Genomic DNA, 20,905 nt, shown 5'->3' with positions numbered 1-20,905 from the left:
TTTTCCTTCCGCTATTCCCTGTGCTGCAAAATCACCAATCCCATCGCTCCAATGGTTGGTCTGTCTCATTCTTGACAAAGACATTAACAATTCAACAATTAGATAATTAACCTTTTACTTTATCCCCATGGAAGATACCCCCAGCACGGTGGTTTTTATGTCTAGCTGCATTTTCTTCCTAACAGCATAGGTGCACAGCTAACTCGTGGGTTTTCTTCTCCTAGGGAGTACTCCTAACTCTAGTGTTTCTTTGCCAAGTCCCTCTCCTGGTGGAGTTCTGCTCCCAGTTATGAAGGTGTGGATGTTCTCATTTCCTCAAGACGTTTCAACACTCATCCGCAGACGTCTTCAGTTCGGGACATAAGTTTAGGCGTAGCAGGCGTGGAAGATGTAGTCATGATCATCTTAACAGGGCTGTAAAGGTCACACGAGACACTGGTCCTTACGCTCTATTAAGTTAAAAGTTTGGGTTGTTGTCGCTTAACCCAAATCAGGATGAAACACGGTGCCTGCTGTGGTCACTTGTTCCGGGTGTGAACGGCTTTAAAACTGCCTGGGGAGAGAAGTCAAGGATGCAGTGTAGGTGTTAGAAAATGAAAACCTGAGGCCACCTACTCCTGTTTAATGTTGCCTTTTCACAGTTTCCCCTGACAAAAATGCATCGCTTCAAGATGTAAATTAACTGCTGAGTCTTGACCCTATGAGCTGGCTCTTCAATGCTGGTTAGGCCCATGCAGCCTTTAGTGTAGCTGCAGCTAAAATTTAGAGGTCTGAGCAGCCTTCACTGCACTGGATGGCTACACAGCTGAGCTGGTATTATTTTAATCCTTGCGGGGGGCAGTCTTGGAGAGTGCTAGGCTTAAAAGGCAAGAATATGCTCTCGTTTTTTTTTGTCTGATACTTCCAAAGCATAAGAGTAGTGAAGAAAGCAGATGTTAAAAACAAACAGTAAGGGATGTGGCTGTGGTTTTCCTCTGTCTCCATCGTCGGCGCAGCCTTCACAGTCTGACAACTCAGAAAACCATGACTACAACTAAAAAGCTTTTTGGATTCGCAGTGACATGTCTTCAAATAAGAAGAGACGTTCCTTTGTAATCAAGCTCTTAGGGATTGTCATAAACTATGTGCACGCTTTGTCTTCCTTTCCCATAGAAAGTGATCTTCCCACAGCTTCTGCGTTTTTGTTGGATGGATTCACTGATGGAGCAACTGCTCCCATTAACTTTGTGTACTCTGTATTTATTTCCCACAGAAGGGACTTCAGAGTTTATCTAGACATCACTACCCAATCTGTAACTAATACTATGTTTTTTCTTTCTAATAGAAATTAAATTTTTTTCTGTCTTTTTCTGCCCCTGTTTGTGCATCCTGGTTCTTTTCCTATTTCCTATGGAAAGGACTTCTGACTCTGCTTCTGCAATTTGCTGCGTCTCCCATTTTGATTTTTTTTTGTCCACAGAAAGTGTTCCTGGTCCAGTCCTAATGCATTTTAATTTTGTGTTTCCTTCCTGTCCTCTACTAACCTTGCCAACAAGATGAATTCTCGCGGTATTTGTGCGTTCACAAACCACACGAGAATCCATCTTTTACCGCTCCAGCTCCAACCATTTCTGTCCGAACCAAAAAAATGCTTCGGGCCAATCACGCTGCAGTGGTTGCGGTTTAAGGCGGGACATACCGGTGCAACGAAAGCGAGAGCTGCTGAGCCACAGAAAGGACTAGTGAAGTCAGAAGTGCCTTCACTAGCTTACCTTATTGTGGTTTCTCATCATGACAACTGCTGCTTACGTTTTAATTTGATACCATAATGGCTAAAACCAATCCTTGGTAGGCGGGCACTAGGTGTCATTTTGCCCAATCAGCTTGGAGAGTTACTGCTGAATGTCTCTCCTCTCCCCAAAGGGATTCATTCCATGGGAGCGGTCCCAGATTCTATTGTGCAGAACGGACAATGCTGCACATTATCACTCTGGCTGGCCAGGTAATCCTCCACCTCCACCTGGCCACACTCTCAATTGATTTTGCAGGAAGTTATTTTTGTTAAAGGGGGAGGTTCCTTTCCACTGTCGCCACATGCACACAAAGGTATTACAAAAAAAGCAAAAAAAAAAAGCATGCTAAATGCAGTAGACTTTGCTTCCTGAATGTTTTAAATGATCATTAAGTTTGACTGCATTGATTTAATTGATTCTTATTAAAATTGGACCCAAACTGGGTTAACAGAACTATATAACAACGGGATCAGTCTGTCTATTAACCTGCGTTGAGATAATATTAGGATAAATAAACTATATTGAAATGAACAGTATCGGGATTATGGCAGAGTTTAATTTATTAGCGTTTCTAACGATATTTTGAGCCGCCGAGTGTGATAAACGTTTGGTGTGACTAGCGTTTCTGATTTGATGAGAGGAGCTGTATTTCCATTCCCAGGTTGCTCTTGTGGAGCAGGCCATTACCTTGATTAAACCGCCTGAATAAATAAAACTTAATTAAGAGCCCTAACTAACCGAATGTAAAACAGGACTACTTCAGAGGACAGAATCCTTTGACAAACAAGCTTTCGGCAGGAACGACGACAGGTTGATGATTACTGAATGAGTTGCTCATAAAAGAAAAAACATTTACAATCTGCCTCAGTGAAGCTGTCAGTATAAACAATGCATAAATACATTAATGCTCCTAAATCAATAACTGCTGATGCATGGTGTTAGCTCCAGAGTTTTGCAACATCTACTTTTATAGGCATTTATTTGGTTTACAAGACCCGTTCCTTAACAGAAAACACCCTCGGGGGGGGAAATGCTGTTGCAGTCGCAGGGTGAGGAGGACCTTTTAATGTCTTAATTTCTCTCACTGTAGTGCAGCGATTCAGGACGGTGTCTCTAAATCTAGCAAAGTGAGGATGGCAGCAGCAGCAGCAGCAAACCGTTGCAGCTGAGTCACTCTGAATCACAGCTCCCCTACTCCAACAGTCGGGGAGTGGACGAGGGAAGCAGACTAATGTGTAAACACATACAAACTGTAGGGTTCTGGTGGAAGAAATTAAGGGACACTCAGCAGCAGTTCATTAGCAGCTTTAAGTGTTAAACAAACAAGTGCACCTTGATAAATAAGAATACAAACGCAAACTTATTTCAATTTGGAAAGAAAAAACATTTATGTTTGCTACAGATATTAAAGACAGAGTGATATATTTCAAGTGTTTATTGATGTTTTTTTAGGCCCATTAAAACGTGTCTATGGATTTTCTTATGTCCTACACAGTGGAGAAGACTGCTGACAAGACAAATCCAGCAGACGGTCATTGATGAAGAGCGTAAGCCAAAACAGGGCACTGCTAAAGCACCTTGCCTTTCTCAGAGGGCTGTATTCAAACAAGTCAATGAAAGATTTAGTGGAAGGAAAAGCTTGGGCAGAAAACAGTTCCACAAGCAACAGGGTTAACCGCAGCTTTCAGAGTAGAGAGGCACAAAACCCAAGTTGCTTCAGGTCCAGAATGAAGTTTTCCTGCAGAGATGCCTGCAGGTTTCAAGCTGCATCCGCAACATCCGATTCACCTTCTTCGTTTTCTGCCACTCCATTTCCTTTTCAGCATGTGTTGTCTGCTGATATTGAACCAGAGTGTTTTATTAAGTCCAATTTTCTACACCTACACTCGAGAGAACCTCGCGCTCCCCTCTGCTGACAAGCTTTATGGAGATCCTAATTTCCAGCGGGACCTGCCCTCGTTGCCAGAAGCATCAATACTGGGTTTAATGACCAAAAACTGAGCTTGTCTGGCCGACAAACTGGCTTCACTTAAATCCCAGAGACGCCAGAGCCAACAAGGCAGATGAGCTTTAGGCTGCTATTTGAGCCATCTGGGCTTCCTGAACACCTCCGCAGAGCCACATGTTGATTCACTATAAGCCATAATCATTAGATTTAACACAAACACTTGCGGCGTATCGCTGTGTACAACAAATCTAAACAAAAAAAACAACAACTTTACTTTTGAATTACTTAAATAGTACAACTTCTCAGTGTTTTTTTCCCCCACCACGACTTGCCTTGTCGTAAAGATTCCCAGAATTCCTCTTGTCGTCCTCGTCGCTGCTGTCTTCGGCGGGAGGCTTCTCCCGCTTCGTGTCGTCTCCCATGTAATGCTCGAAGACGCTGGAGAACGCCACGGCAGACAGCATGCACACGACGGGAGTCAGCGTCAACATGAGCCGCACCATCACGCCGGCAAAGTACACGGCGCTGATGGCGTACAGCGCCACTGCAAGGCAGGGAGAAAGGAGAGCAGAACAAAAGGTCAGGCGAGGATAGACATGGTGTGAATGCAAGCATAGAGAGGAGAGAAACCTGCGAGATAAAGAGACCGAGCAGTAAAAGGAAGGCAGCACAATAAGTCTTTGCTTGCTTTGCACATCCCTGGACAGAGAGAACGCCGGCTGCTTGTTGCCCTTGACAAACGCCCGCCCTGCTCAACAGGTGCACGGCTAATCAATAACCATTATTGGTTAATTAAGTGCTGAACAAAACCGCTATGACTGTTTTATTAAGCATTGAAAGGTTCTCTGCCCTTGACCCCTTCCTTTAAAAAATGGAAAAAGTTTTATAGAAATAACTAGTCAGTGTTTTGAGTCTGCTGAAAAAACTTATCAAAGGAGAGGAAGAAGGCTCGACCAATGCAGCTAAATCATGAAACAGGAGGCTGATGGATAACCACAAACTAATCAAAAACCTCCTGCCTCCACATGCAAAGAGACTTAATAGATTACCTATGCAGAAAGAGGGTTTTCAGGTCTTTCAGGATGTAAAAGCACTCATTTCTTTCACTTCCTCTTTAGATTCTTTATAAACAGTAAGTGTAGAGCATAAGCTGAGTCCTTAGCTTCACAAAACCCTCTTCAAGCAAAAGCGTCGCCTTCAAACGACCCAAGCTGTGTGCAGCGTGACACTGGCTGCTGGAAGCAACGCCAAAGTACATTTAGCTTGACTTGTAATGTGAAAGTGTTGCATTAAATGGATCCAGATGACAACAACAGGTAAAATCTGTTACATCAACACGTTTTAGTCTTTTCCCATATCTGCATCGTTCCTATACGAGCTACAGTTTACAGCAAATATGAACGCAAAAAGCTCCTCTGTCTCTCGACCACTGCATTCTTTATGAGTGGCTTGGGCTGGACATCATCAAGTTTTCGTAGGGCAACATCGTCTGTTTTTGTTTATCTGTGAAGCTTGCTGGGTAAATTCCCAGAGAATCTCAGCAGCCGTCTGTCCATCGCTCTAGCTGCTGCCACTTGGTTCACCGCAGCGGTTTCTTTTAAATGTTTTCCTGAGTTTCAACAGTCTTCGGTAAAACAAGGCTTTCATTCACCATAGACCATGGAATAACCCTTAGAAAACTCGTAACCCTCCCATTTTTGGTCAAAATAATTCCGGGACCTCTTCCTTTTCAACAAAGTCTGCAATTTTCTGAATATACAATTCACGACATAAATCAATATATTTTACACACCCTATATAAATATGTAGAAAACATGGAGGAAAATTTTTTTTTGGTATCAATTAAGATGCAAAGCAAAGAAATAAGCCTGACTTTTATTAATAAAAAAGATAAAGAAAAAATTTTTTTTTTTTAAATGTCAAGTTTCCTCACAATTACCTGCATCAGGAAAATCATAAGGACGCAGTGAAGCGGGAATGTCACCATTTTTTATGTTAACTAAATTAAAATCCAGATGTTTAATTCCATTTTTATTGTACTGTTTATGATTATATATCTGTTTTATATTGTTATTTTTGTGGCTGCTACCTTGGCCAGGTTTCCTTTGTAAAAGATATTTACGTCTCCGTGGCACTTCCTGGTTAAATAAAGGCACATAAATTTGCCTGATTCATGATTAAATAAGTCGCGTTAGAAATGTTTTTTGAAGTTATCAAAGGCTGAAGTGATCTTAAGAACGGGAATACTTCAAGTTAGGTTTAGAAAAACTGAACTTAAAACTTTAGCTCTTAGCAGTAATGATTTTATGGGATTCTTCATAAATAAAATTGATTCCATTAAAAATAAAATAATTGGCATCCTCCCAAACATGATACCATCATCCTCAGTAAGTGAGGCAGCATTGGAGGAATCCTTAGAACCTGCGCAGTGTCTGAACTGTTTAAAAGCAGAAGAGCTTTCTGAGCTATCTAAAATATTAGCTTCATCTAAACCTTCTACCTGTTAGACCCAATCCCAACCAAGTTGTTTAAGGAGGTATTTCCTCTGATCAGTGGCATTATTTTAGACATGATTAATCTATCCTTGGTAAAAGGATATGTACCACAGGCTTTTAAAGTAGCTGTTATTAAACCTTTACTTAAGAAACCATCTCTTGATCAAGATGAGTTAGTAAATTACAGACCTATATCTAATCTTCTTTTCTTATCTAAAATTCTTGAGAAAGTAGTTGCTAAATCAACTATGTGAACATTACAAAGTAATGACCTACTTGAGGAGTTTCAGTCAGGCTTCAGAGCTCATCATAGCACTGAAACAGCTCTGGTGAAGGTCACCAATGATATTCTCATGGCCTCAGATAATGGACTTGTGTCTATACTTGTCCTGTTAGATCTCAGTGCTGCATTTGATACAGTTGATCACAATATTCTCCTACAAAGACTTGAGCATACTGTAGGGATTAAGGGAAAAGCATTAGGCTAGTTTAAATCTCATCTGTCGGACAGATTCCAGTTTGTTCATGTTAATAATAAATCTTCCTCAAACTCTAGGGTCACTTGTGGAGTACCACAGGGTTCAGTTCTTGGACCAATTCTATTTACTATATATATGCTTCCGATTGGCAATATTATCAGACAGCATGGGATTAATTTCCACTGTTATGCTGATGACACTCAGCTATATTTATCCATAAATCCTGATGAATCCAATCAGTTACTTTCGACTGCAGTCATGTCTTGATGACATCAAAAGCTGGATGACTTTAAATTTCCTGCATTTAAATTCTGACAAGACAGAAGTTGTAATCGTTGGGCCAGAGTCTTCAAAAAAATAAAGTTCTTAATCAATCCCTTAATCTGGATGGCATTAACTTGGCCTCTGGTAATAAAGTTAAAAATCTTGGTGTTGTTTTTCGACCAAGACATGTCATTTAAATCCCATATTAAACAGGTTTCCAGAGTTTCCTTTTTTCACCTCCGGAATATCGCCAAAATTAGAAACATTCTGTCCAGGAGTGATGCTGAAAAACTAGTCCATGCATTTGTTACTTCAAGGCTGGACTATTGTAATTCTTTACTATCAGGAAGTCCACAAAATGCAGTTCGAAGTCTTCAGCTGATTCAAAATGCTGCGGCAAGAGTTCTGATGAAAATCAACAAGAGGGATCATATGTCTCCAATTTTAGCTTCCCTTCATTGGCTTCCTGTTAAATCAAGAATATAATTTAAAATTCTCCTTCTAACGTATAAAGCCCTTAATAATCAAGCTCCATCATATATCAGAGCTCTGATTACCCCGTATGTTCCTAACAGAGCACTTCGCTCTCAGACTGCAGGTCTGCTGGTGGTTCCTAGAGTCTCTAAAAGTAGAATGGGAGGCAGATCCTTTAGCTATCAGGCTCCTCTCCTGTGGAACCAACTCCCAGTTTTGGTCCGTGAGGCAGACACCCTATCTATTTTTAAGACTAATGTTAAAAACTTTCCTTTTTGACAAAGCTTATAGTTAGAGTGGCTCATACCCTGAGCTATCTCTATAGTTGTGCTGTGATAGGCCTAGGCTGCTGGAGGACATCAGGGTCTAATTTTCTCACTCTACTGATTTCTACTGTTCTTCAGTCTACTGTTCTCCAGTTTTGTATTGTATTACATTGAAATGACTGTCGTCATTTCAGCTTTTAACTTTTTGCTCTCTCTCTTTTTCTTCATAGTAGGTACACCTGGTCTGGGCGTTCTGTTAACTGTGACATCATCCAGAGAAGACGGCTCACCCGCTACTACCATCTAATGTAGAACAGATTACTAGATCAATGTGTGCTTCTGTGCTTTTTTGTTTCTCTTGTTGTGTCTCTGTTCTGTCTTCTGTAACCCCAGTCGGTCGAGGCAGATGACCGTTCATACTGAGCCCGGTTCTGCCGGAGGTTTTTCCTTCCCGTTAATGGGTGGTTTTTCTTCCCACTGTCGCTTCATGCTTGCTCAGTATGAGGGATTGCAGCAAAGCCATGTACAATGCAGATGACTCTTCCTGTGGCTCTACGGTTCCCCAGGAGTGAATGCTGCTTGTCGGGACTTTGATGCAATCAACTGGTTTCCTTATATAGGACATTTTTGACCAATCTGTATAATCTGACCCAATCTGTATAATATGATTGAACTTGACTTTGTAAAGTGCCTTGAGATGACATGTTTCATGATTTGGCGCTATATAAATAAAATTTAATTGAATTGAATTGAAGGTTGGGAAGGTATGTCAGGTTTCTAGATAAACTACAGCGCTGCAAGAGCGAGGCGGGACGAGCTTCTGAAGAGACGACACCCAGCTGCTACGGATCAGACGGGAGTAAAGACAAAGCTGCAGCGAGTTTTGTCTTTAAGCTGCTAAATGCCCTCTATAAACAACTTTATGTCCTTCCACATTTCCTCTGAATGTTTCCAGAGACGTTTAGAGACACCTAATAATCAGCAGATCGACTATTTTGTTGTTGGTTTATTTTGTCCATATACAAGCAGCTCAAAAAATTTATATAGAGGTTTTCTCTTATAAAAAACCTTCCAATAGAATCTAAAAAGAACACTGCAACACTGAATGATATCAACCTGGCTATTGTATTTAAACCGATTTAACGTTTTAACTGTCCTACGTTTGGTCCAAACTCAAAGCTTTACACTACAGAGAGTTGTTCTCTAGAGGAGACATTGCTGCTCGCAGGCGAACAGGCTTCATCTCTTTGTTATCGACACCACAGTGATACACACTGACTTATTGTCTGCTTGACAGGTTGAAAACAAGCCGAGCAGCAGCTTTGAGCTCAAGCATTATTAACTTATGAGCGAGCATTCTCTACGCTGTCTGCCATTTTCTTTGAAAGTGAAACTTTCTTCACGGACAAAACAGACAGAGCTTCCAAGGAAATACATGTGTGCGTTAATAGAGACAATATTAAAAGTTTAAGTAGTAGTAGGCCATCAAAACGACACTCGACTTCACCACTGGTTAAGGACTAATTAGCTTTTGTAATGTAAAAGAGTGAAAAATTCAAATGTCTGAAAATCATTATAACTTTAAAGCATTAAAAGCATCAGGCTTCATCCTTTGTCCTCCATGAAGGTCTCAGATTGTGCTTAAATTATTGGAAATCTATGCAGATTTTGCCAAAAAATAAAGAAAATTCACAAAAAGTAGAGCTGGAGTAAAAAAACAAAACAAAAGGACAGCACAAGTTGCAGCTCAATGGCACAGGTCAAATTACGGTTTTATGATGTAAATATTTTAAAATAAAAAGCTTCGCACCAAACACGCGTTCATCATTGATGTTCTTGATGCAAAACCAAAGGCCTGCTGGGAAGGTGCAGACCAGGATGTGGAGATCAAAGAAGAAGGACACCCACGTGGTCGGCTGGTGCTCCGACACCGACGCGATGATGGGGATGTGGATCTTGGCGTAACTATGGAGACGAGATGATGGGAGGAAAACACAGGCAGGTTATCATTTATGTACTCTCCCCAAATACGGGAAAGAAATAAACAATTTCCTGATAAAGGGTCAAACTAAGAATCGTTTTTGCACCACTACATCCTAATCAGATTAAATTATTTGTTTTTTGATTTGTTTAGTCGAAATAAACATTCAGAAAATAGTGTATGTACGTGCAGTGATGAAAAAAAAAAAAAATCGCTTCTGTTTTCACCTTTTTTGTCACATTTAAATGATTATCAAATAAGTCTGGAGCCTAGAGAAATAACTTATAAACTAATTGACATAAAGAAGGCAAAGAGATCTCAAAAGGCAAGGCATGATGGCCCAATCTAAGGAAAGCTAAGAGTAGATGAGAAGTAAAGTCACTGCCATCTATTAGTCTAGAAGCCATTTCTACGGCTTTGAGACTGCAGCAATCCAGAGTGACCCATTATCCACAAACGGAGAAAAAACATGAAACACTGAATGGTGAACATTACCAGGAGTCTCAGCCTGTGTAATTTAATTGAAGAGTGCATTTCCGACTCATTCAGAAGGTCAGAAAATAACCCAGACACAAACCCACACTAAAGCAGGCCAGGCATCACTTAAGTTAAGCTCAGTGTTCAACAAAAAGAGAAAAAGGCTGGGCAAAACTCAACCAAAACTAAAAACTACTCAAAAGCCCCGTTTCACCTCTGCTAAAAAAAAAAAAATAGTTAAAAATAAACACCTTGATGATCCTCAGGACTTGTAGGGAAAATATTCCGTCCACTGATGAGACGAGTGCAGCTCTCTGGCAGACATGCGTCACATTATATGTGGTGCAAGCCTTAGAAAAAAGGACCTCATAGCTACAGTCAAACGTGGGGGTAGTCGTGTGATGGTCCAGGGGGCATTTAGCACCTGGCTGACTTGTAATTGGTGGAATCATAAACTCTGCTTTCTATCAGGAGAACGTCCGGCCATCAGCTAGATAATGACCGACACCAGGTAACGCTCCTTTGAATGGCTAAAACATAATAGTCTTTGAGAGGCCTAGTCAAAGCCCAAACTTAAATCTGATTGAGATGTCATGGTAGGACTTGAAACAGCCCATTTATGCTCAGAAAACCTCTGATGTGGCTTAAATGCAACAATTTGGTGAAGAATACGGGGCTAAAATTACTCAAATGATGTAACGAGCTGCTTCACAACATTTATATTTATCTATATATTTCTTATATTTTAATTAATATGGCTTTGCAGCTTGGAAAATTGGAACATAAGGGTATAAGATTTCTTTTTTGGGAGTTAAAAAATAAAATCCGAACAAAAAAATCCCAATTCTGCTTATATCAGCAAGCCAGAGTTTAGGGGATTGATTGGTTGTGCTGTAAAATCCCACACTTTGCAGAGCATCTGGAGAACACGCCGTGTCTCGTGCACTGTTCAACACGGCTTGGATCAGCAGCGTTCGCCCTCCTGGGACGGCTTTACTGCCGTCCCAGAAAACAAAACGCACACATGCAGCGGACTGAACAAGTGTTGCATCGACAGAGGGAGCGTGAAGGTCAGCAGAGCTTACCCGGTGTCCCAGAGCGAGTAGAAGCGACCGCTCCATGGAGCGATGTAACCTGCAGGCAGAGAAGACGATCAATAAGGTAATGCTGTAGTTTTAATGCTTTTTATTTAACACTCGGCATGCAAGCATTGTTTGTTGCTGTGCAGAAAGCTTACTGAACTATATTAGTGTGAAATGGAGCAAAATAAGGTTCCAATAACGCCGTGAAAATTTTTTTTCGCAACTTTTTTTCGCAACGAAATACATAAAATATAAAATCTGTGCAGCTTTACGTAAATAAAAGAAAATATTTGACAGCCAGGCCAGTAGAAATACTAGAAAACAATAGCAGACATGGCATGTCTATTCACGATAAGAGATGAAGAAGAGAGGAGTAACAGCAGCAGCATATCAGCAATAACCATTAATAATAAAAAAAAAAAGAACTTTGTGTTCCGTTATCTTATTAAAAGCATTTTCACAGCAAACTCGACAATAAAACCAGGGCCTCATTTGATTTAAAGCAGAGAAATACAGCAAAATGTGTTTCAGTGTGAGGATAACACCTCAAGAGAGACATCATGGTGGCTCCACACCTTTTTCAATACATCGATGTGGGTAAAGCCAAAATGAGCGTGAAACGCGTCATCCTGTGTAGACCATTAGCCCCCTTCTAGTTTTGACAGTTTCTTATTTATAACATTCTTCATTTCACACCATTTATCATTAACACATTCGCCTCATTTCTTTAGCTTTTCCTTAGATATACGGAGGGAAGTGGATATATTCAGCATTAGCACTCTGCAGCGCCTGCTTTCTCATCAACAATAATACCGACGTGACCTGCGACACCAACAAAAAAAACTTTGATTTAAAAAGGTCCAGTTACAATGAAAAAAACGTGTACGAGGACATGTTTACATGTGTAAATAAAAGTGGGATGGAAATTTAAAGCTTATAATAATTTGGAGTAACAATGTGGTTAAAGGTTGTTGTTTTTTTAAATAGCAACCAACATATATTGATAGGCCAGCAGTGGAGACGGCGCGCCATTTTCCTGGTAACTTCACAAACCCAACACTGGATTATGGTTTTAATGAGCTGTACCAGTCACTTCTGATTAATGAGTTCTGCTTTGCCTTGTGATGCTTTCATTGAGCCGAGAGAATATCAACCATTGTAGTGAAACAAAGAAAACATGGATCCCGGTTTTCGCCAATACTGATAAAACAGGACTGTCCAGTTTGGATCTTTCAGAGTAAACTCGGCTGTTTTAAGGAACATGGCTTCTTATGGCTAAAAACTGCTCCAACTACATAATTAGGAGGAGATTTGACTTATCAAACTCTTAATAGCTGGTTGCCTCCAACGTCAGGTTTTCTTATATCAAATGAGCTGATTAGTTATTTGCTGCAGATGTTCTGGCTGTGAAACAGCTGTGTAGTCCGATTTATCTCTGGTTGTGTGTATTTTTAGTTTTAACCGCCTGTTCTAGAGTTCACCCTGCTTTCCTTTTAAGCGACATCTTAAATGTGGATGAATGAAAAAAAAAATAATCATAAAACTACATGTTGAAATGATTGTAGACAATAGTTATCTCACAACTATGAAAATAAACAACAAAGCAAAGTTTAAAGGAAAACTGCTCATTTTGTGACCTATTATTGGAATTCAGTTGTTTTCAAAATGAGAAAAATAAAAATTCATCAATACTGAATATAAGTAACCAGTGTTTAAAAAGTGCAATACAGTAATTGCAGCTTAAATACAAGAAAACCCTCAGCAGATAACTTGTATTGATCTTCTGCCATGCAGATTTGCATCATGAAATACTGTCTGAATCCCATTTCACTGCAATGGACTCAGGACAGGTGCAAAAAACAAACACGACAGTGTCATTTCGTACAAAAAAAATTAGTAGAGCTGCAATAACATTTACTTTAAAACAAAGTAGAATAGAAAACATGTACAGAAAAATGTCAGAGCTACTAAGAAGAAGCGAGAACGGCTCGATGAATGTGTCCATGCCTGAAATATACTTTATTGATGCTATTTAATTAGTGGAATTGACTTGTTTTTAACTATAAGTGAAAGCATTTAAGTTGCAAATTAGACCGCACAGGGTATTTACAAATGTCTTCTCTTAGCTAGGCTTTGATCTAGAATACATTTCAGCTTGGTTTCCTGCGGGCTTATGGAGGCCAAACAAATTAAAAAACGGTACGCACACCCAACGCTTCCTGAAACGGTTCCACCAACATTTAGTCCTACTCCTCTGTAGTCGTTCAGGTGTTTTAAATAAGATGGAGGGATGTCTGAATAAGATACGACGGAGCTGTAAACCAAACCAGGCAAGAAAAACAGACGAGGAAATGCAAGCAGGAATAAAAATGGAGACACAGTAGGAGGTGATTCATGGAACGGTACCGATTTCACCAATCAATACTGGGCTGAGTGGTAAAGATACTGAAAGGATGGGGGGGGGGGGGGGGGGGGGGAGCTGCGTCTGTCTTCTTGCAGACTCTGAAATGAAAGTTTGACAGACAGGAGTGAGTAGGTAGTGCCTCAGTGAAAAGCTGGCGGCACGCGGCAGCCAACAGTCAGCGAGTCCTCCCGCTAAACTCTGACGGCAGACAGACGGCAGCGTTTTAGCAGACGACGCCAGCGTCCGAGTGACAGAACGTCTGCATCCATGCGAGTCACCGCTCCGTCCTGGTGGAAACGTAATGCTCAACCATCTGTCTGCACTTGGAAAAGTCCCGGAACAAGCTGTATGTATTATCCCGAGCTGTAGAACGTTGAATTTCAAATGTTACAGCTAAAACTTTGCAAACAAAGTTTACTTTTACCTACAGGAATATCATCCCCTTCGCTTCAGTGAGTGCAGTGAGGCAAAGCACTGCTGTGCGAGGAAAAGACGAGGGAAGGATTTCTGGATTTAGGTCAGGCAAATATAAACTTTAATATCAATAACCTGCCAAGAGGAATATCAGGTCCTGCATAATGATCGCAGAGGGATGAAATCTTTAGGGAAAAACATCAACATGTCCAAAGTTCAGGCAGCTGGCTGCACATGCAACAACACACAAGCTTAGGTCACCGACGGGCAAAACCGTAATTCAAAGACTGGAAAAAAAATAGCTCCAACATCCATTTCTGTTTATAGTTGTTTATCATTCTGTCTTCCAAGTTTAATTTCCAGAGCCACAGAATGCTGATTAGCAGCCCACTGGGAAGGCCTGCAGGTCAGACCATGAGAGGGATGGCTGGTGGATGAGCGCATGGCAACGTTTGGCCAAAACCAAGGAAAACAAAGATCTGAAATGGCTTAAATCCCAGGTCTGGATCACAATCAAAGAACATAAAAACTGATCTCTGTCCAGAAAGAAAAATAAAATAAAATAAATAACCATCCACCAAACAATTTCCCCCACACAGTTGTCAAAATGTTCTTCCTTTTAATAACAAGCGATAATGTCCTGCATGTATGATGAATAGGTCAAGCTATTAGTCTGTAAAGACCTCCTTAGCATTACTTTAGAGGAAATAATAGGCGGATATCAGATCTGCAATTCTTTAAAAAACAAAAAACAAAACACAGCAACAAATCATTTTTAATAATGTCATCGTAAAAAGGCTGAGAGATACTGCAGAGTAAAGGCCAGGGCTCGCAGCGAGTTTAATATTCCTCCAGGCAGGCGGTTTTTACTGGAAGAACACAAACGTTCAGTGTTGTGGGCCGACTTTAAACCTGTAATAACTGGAGACTGCAGGAAGAATAGATGGATGGGCACCCAGACGTAAAAACAGATGAAGCGCATTGATGGATGGACCATCAGATGAACTGATACATAAAAACCACACAATGACGTGGAAAAAGTTTTGCCCTCTAACAGACTTCTTTTGCCTTTTACCCGTTTGTCACACCGGTTCAAATCAAACTAATTTTGATATTGGATAAAGATAATTTCATTAAAATATTACGATAAAGATGTATTTTCGTACCATTTTTTATATTTTCTAAGACGATGTGCTGCCTTTTTGAGACGTTTCAGCCGTCAGGGAGGTTTTATTTAAATTATATCTGCTGGTCAGATTCTAATCAGGCCTGGCTTTGGCTTGTGAAATCCAGCTTGATTTAAAAAAGTTTAATCACAGTTAATTTATCATTTAACGAGGGGGGCAATTACTTTCCCCCCCACAGAGCCAGGTTAGTTTGGATAGTCCCCCCTAATTAATGAAATCAGGATTTGAAAACTGTCTTTTTAGATTTGCTCAGGTTATCTTTATCCCAAATGAAAATCCGTTTGATGATCACAAACCTTTTAAGTGTGAGGAAAAAAAGCAATAAGGAGCGCTTTTTCACAGCACTGTAGATGGATGGACAAAAGGAGGAGAGTACAGATGAAATAATGGAGGCAAAGCTGGATGGATGAACAGATGGAGGAGCAAACAGACTGAAGGATGGACGGATGGATGGAGATATTGACGGATGCTCACATGGGTGGATGGAAAACAACTCTGGCAGAGACACGGTGCGATTGCCGCCACGGGAGCTTACTTAGAAAAGGTTTTTTAAAGTTTTCAAAGGTCAAAAACGCTTTAAAATCTAGGAGTACTTCAACAATAAGAGTTCTAAATTGTTTTATTAATATATGCATGTTGAGAGCAAAGTGGAACTGAAGTCAAATTGCTTGTTTGTGTTCACAAATTTGGCCAATAATGCTGACTCTGCTCTGCTGAAGGAGTTTCTACACTGAGGTTTTAGTCAAAGCAGCACAAGCGCCGTCCATGAGCAGCTGAAGGTTAGTGATGAACAACAAATAAAACACTAAAATAAAAACTCCTGAACGGGGTTAGACATGTAGGCTGCTAAAATAAACATCACTTCTCCCTGTTTTAATCCCCATCAATCATGTCCAAGTCTTTAATGTCTTAGTTGAACCGGATTAAAGTCAAATGTCAAACAAGTCATTTTAAAGCGACAGCCTCCATTATTATATTAAAGGCGCAGTAGAAACAGCATTTTTCTTTTAGTAATAAATTAAAACAATACCAATTCATAACCTATTTTTTTTCTGGTTTACCAAAAGATTAAAGATAATTAACCAACAAAATAATCCACTTTAGTTTGAAATGAAACATCTCCGCCGGCCGCCTCATTTAGGTGCCGATACAGACCTGTGTACGTGAGATAGATGACTGTGAGGAAGACGATGCAGGCAGCTAGAGAGATCCCGAGGAAGAAGAGCGTCTGAAACTCCTGTCGGGTGAGTCTGTCCTTCAGGTACTGTAGGAAGGCGTAGGCTTGGAGGAGCGCAAACACACCTGAGAAAAAAAAAAAAAAAGGCAGAGGCAGACATAAAAGACTGAGCAAACATCCAAAGGAAAGTCGGTGCTGAATGTTTGAGGAGGCTCTGATTGATGCCGCCTCCTGCTGGGTACAAAGTGGCTTTGTCACTTCAGCGGAGTTCTCTATGAAGAAGTCCACGCGCTCCCCCTTGGCTGTTCAGGCAGATGCTGAAGACTAATACCTCAGGACAACACATTTGAAATGCATGAGACATATCTGTGCAAATAAGCCCGTCTCTCTGCTCGCCTTATCTTTCTGTGCAACCCCCCCCCCCCCCCCCCCCTCCCCTCCCCCCTCAGCAACGCTGCGTTTCTTCCTTCCTTTACTCAGACTTTCTTTGGGCCGTTTTCTCCAGCATCTCTTTTCCTTGTCTGGACCATTCCATATAAGAAAAAAAACCCGGAAAGGAAGCAGCGACCTGGTTTCTCCAGTTTGCATCACCTACCACCCTTTCTTAAACCTTGCGTGAAATCCCGCCCCCCCTCCGGTCCTCGCTTACGCAGCCACCGGCAGAAGCGGCTTCTCGCCCATTTCCACGCTTAACTTCCTGCCTGTCTCCTGAAGAGCCGCCGTGCTGCTAACACGCTTGTCAGCCCGTGCCGCTCTTCTTCTCCCGCCTGAGGGGCCGACGTCGCGTCGGGGCCTGACGGGTCCGTGGCTCCTCGCAGCTCCCACTGAGCTCCGTGAATGCCGCCGCCAGATGTTCTCAGCAGCTGCTACCTTGATGATACTGAAACACGTTTGCTCCCAGAGAGAGAGAGAGAGGGGAGCCAAAACCAGGGGGTACGTTTTTTAGATGCTTCTTTTTTCTTAAATGCCCTTCTTAAGGCAGCGAGGGATGAAACGGGGACACTTCAACACGCACCTGCTCCACAGTTAAGGAATTTCTCCAAAAAAGAGGCTTTGCTCAGTTTTTTTTTTCAAGAAAGGTGCCAAAATAGCAAACATGAAGGGAAGAATGGCGCGCCTGCCAATGTATTCATCTCTGTTTCCCAGGCAGCAGATGGGTCCACTTGAGAGTTGAAGCTCGGCAGGCTTTAATAAACTTTCCTCCAGCGAAACTGGAGAGCGCAGCGCCGGCTGCACCCACACGGGTGTCATGGAAAGGTGCCTCCTTCTTTCTTCTCTGGAAGTGTACCTTAGATCCGTTTCCTCCCACAGAGAGTGATTAAGGCTGGCAGCAGAGGAGGGGTTTCTACCCGACACATCCGGAAGATCACGCGTCAGCCGGCTGGTAAAAATAATACCAGTATGCATCTACAGATGACAATAACGCAAACGTCCCCCGGGATGAACTGAAGTGTGCATATGTAGCTGTGCGTGTCTATTGAGGGGTTCTGACCAATGAAGACCCAGAAAAAAAGTGGATTGTAATGTACGGCTTTAATTCCATGACACTGCACTGCAAAAAAATAAGTAGTTTTTTCTTGAAATGAGTGTATTTGTACTTTATTTGAGCAGGTAAATAAGATAATAAGATTTTTGCACTTAAAATAGGAAGAACTCGTCTCCATCAACGTATTTCAAGTGCATTATATCTAATTATCTTATTTTAGGGGTAGAAATACTCATTCCATTGGCAGATCATCTTATTTATCTGCTCAAATCAAGAACAAATCACTAATTTCGAGAAAATATTACTTATTTTTAGTTCTGTTTTTGCTGTGTGATAACTTTTTCCTAAAATATGTTCACTTTACCATCAGACTGTGTGAAATTGATATTTGTTTGCCCTTCCCACAATAAATAGTTGGCATTCCTGGTAAAGATGACTAAAAGGTCTTTCATATAAAAAAATTGTTTATGGCAGTAGAATCGTCTCACCTTGAGATATTCAGAAAGAGTCTTTTATTTGAGCTCATTTAACTATTTCAAAATATATATTGGCACACGTATTTTCAATAACCCCCTGTGGCAATAAGACATATTTTTTCTTCCCTTATAAAATTCCTCAACCCTCGAGATGCAGAGCGATGTTCAAACTTTGCTTTTTGCACAATCTCTCTTGGCCGCTCAGAGTCCGGGGTCCTTTCTTCCGTTCACTCTACAGGCTTTCAACATTTTTGGGTTCTGAGATTGAGCATCACTGCAAATGGGGAACTAAAAGTAAGTGCAATTTTCTTAAAATTAGTATATTTTTCCTTGATTTGAGCAGCTAAATCAGACTATTTGCCAGTGAAATGAGAATGTCTACCCTTAAAAGATAATTAGACATCCTGCACTTAAAATAAGATGATGAAGATGAATTATTATTATTTTCAAGAGCAAAAAACTTATTCCATTGGCAAATAGTCTGATTTACCAGCTAAAATTAATGAAAAACACACTAATATCAAGAGGATTTTACCTACTCTGAGTTCCGTTTTTGCAGTGATGGAAGGAGGGCTGATTTCGACAATTTCCCCCTGGGATTATTAAAGTATGTCTGATTCTGATTGGATTGACATCTGATCTTTTAGCGGTTTTTGCAGGGACCCTAATTCTTCATCACAAAGTCCATCTATTTTGCTGCAAAAACAATTATTTATTAATATGCCACATGTTCCCGCTCTGTATGAAATAACTCAAATTAAAGGCTGCATTTCCCCACATTTGTCAGCGTGTGATTAGGACACAAATCTCAAAGGCTGATTCATCTGACGCATTTTTACCCAGCGTTGTATAAAAACAGAGTCCTGTGAAAAGAGGGCGGGCCTTACCTGCAGCAGCCATGTGCTCGCTGGTCCTGATTGGCTGGAAGCCGACAAAAGGGACTTGCATGGACAATATGAGCCCCACTATGTAAAAGGTGCTGTACGCTGAGAGAAGACAAAATAAAGCAGAGGGAGGAAAGGAGAAACAGAGGGGACACCAGATAAGACATCCAACAATGAAAATAAATTACAGCATAAAAAAAAAAAAAAAAAAGCCATTACTGCACTCCAGCTTTGCTCCCACTAAGGGGCAAAAATCAACCTGAATAGAGGTGTTTAAAGTCTATTGATCTCCACTGCCGTACCTCATAGGGAGTAAATACAAAATAGCTAATCTAATGTCATTTGCAGAGAAAATGGGAGCTGGCTTGGCACAGTGTGGCGGGAGGAGGGGGGGCAGGCAGGAGCGATGAGACTCCCACCTTTTTGTGGCTTCGAGGGGGGAACCGATTCGCAGACACACCAGCTTAATTAAGATTTCATACTCTTCCTGAAGAGTGAGGCTCATTTTTGAAGTAGCTGTGCCTTCCCCCGGCAATCTATTTTTCACACATCTGCTATTGATTCAAGTCAGAATAAAAGTCGAATTGCCAGGAACATAACCTGCAAGGCGTTTAATTAAAGCAGGAGATTCTTTTGTGTGGGATCCTTATTTGAGACGGAGAGACACCTGGTTCTGAAAAACGGGGCTGTGATACGAGGTAAAAAGAAGAAGGTAAAGATCTGGAACCTAATGTCATTTCTATCATAAAAATATGCCTTCAAATTCATCTCTGTTGCTCATTTACCACCAAATGGGGTACAAGGTTTCTGAATAATACTCAGGCAGCACATTTTGAGAGGGGGAGAAAAAAAAAAAACGGAAATGGGAAATTTTCCACCTCATCAAACATCATTTCACCTCTGAAGAACTGTTTGGAGATAGAGTAAAGGTATGCCAAAGACCTCTCACTGCAAATAGACCATAATGTACTTCAAATCTCTCAAACACTATGCTTTGTGAGTACAACTAATAGTCCATGCATGGATGATGCTTGACATCGTCTTGTTTATCTTGACCATGAAAAGGGGGGCCTGCTGTGAGCTCATGCCTACTGTAAGCCGCCAGCTTCCATGTGGAGAGATCGGAGGAGGGAGGCCGAGTTTTCAGAGCTGCTGAGTGATACAGTGCCTTGCAAAAAAAGACAGACTTTTATGTATTTTACTGGGATTTTATGTGATAAGAGCCTAAAATGGCAAAAGGACAAAGTTTTCAAACTTTTTTTTTTCCCCAAACAATCCAGAACAATGTAGCTAGCTTTTGTTTTAGCCACCCTAAATGCAACATATTGAACAGAAATGTTTATTCCTTGCATGAACTAACTTGCAAGAGACGCAACATACGTAACATTAGCATTCTTGTTAACTAGCTTAATATGATATAGTGGCATGTTCTAACTATTCATAATTTAGCTAACGTCTGCATGCTACAGCATCAACTTACACCGTCAGTCTGGAATAAACTGCAGTTTTTTTTGCCCTTAACCGGTTCTGGCTGGTTCTGTTCAACGTGATTGTGACCCACACCGTGCAGCGCTGCTCGGCAGCACGCGTCCCGTCGGTGATCCAGGGGATGCAGGCGTTAGCATTTGTATGCTCATGG

General features: G+C 41.1%; 1 protein-coding gene across 1 annotated transcript in view; it reads right to left on the bottom strand.

The window, feature by feature from the left end:
• Positions 1 to 4,050: 4,050 nt before the first annotated feature.
• The window catches only part of LOC118556514 (dolichyl-diphosphooligosaccharide--protein glycosyltransferase subunit STT3B-like), a gene marked incomplete at its 3' end in the record, with an annotated part of 119,042 nt that continues 102,187 nt past the window's right edge, over positions 4,051 to 20,905 (bottom strand). Inside the window, 5 exon segments of the mRNA XM_036145338.1 lie at positions 4,051 to 4,264; positions 9,509 to 9,663; positions 11,242 to 11,290; positions 16,399 to 16,545; positions 19,270 to 19,368. Coding sequence (XP_036001231.1) covers positions 4,051 to 4,264; positions 9,509 to 9,663; positions 11,242 to 11,290; positions 16,399 to 16,545; positions 19,270 to 19,368 — 664 coding nt within the window.

This window comes from Fundulus heteroclitus, chromosome 13, assembly GCF_011125445.2.
Source record: "Fundulus heteroclitus isolate FHET01 chromosome 13, MU-UCD_Fhet_4.1, whole genome shotgun sequence".
In the NCBI taxonomy this organism is placed as follows: Eukaryota; Metazoa; Chordata; class Actinopteri; order Cyprinodontiformes; family Fundulidae; genus Fundulus; species Fundulus heteroclitus.
This window is presented reverse-complemented; position numbering and strand designations above follow the sequence as displayed.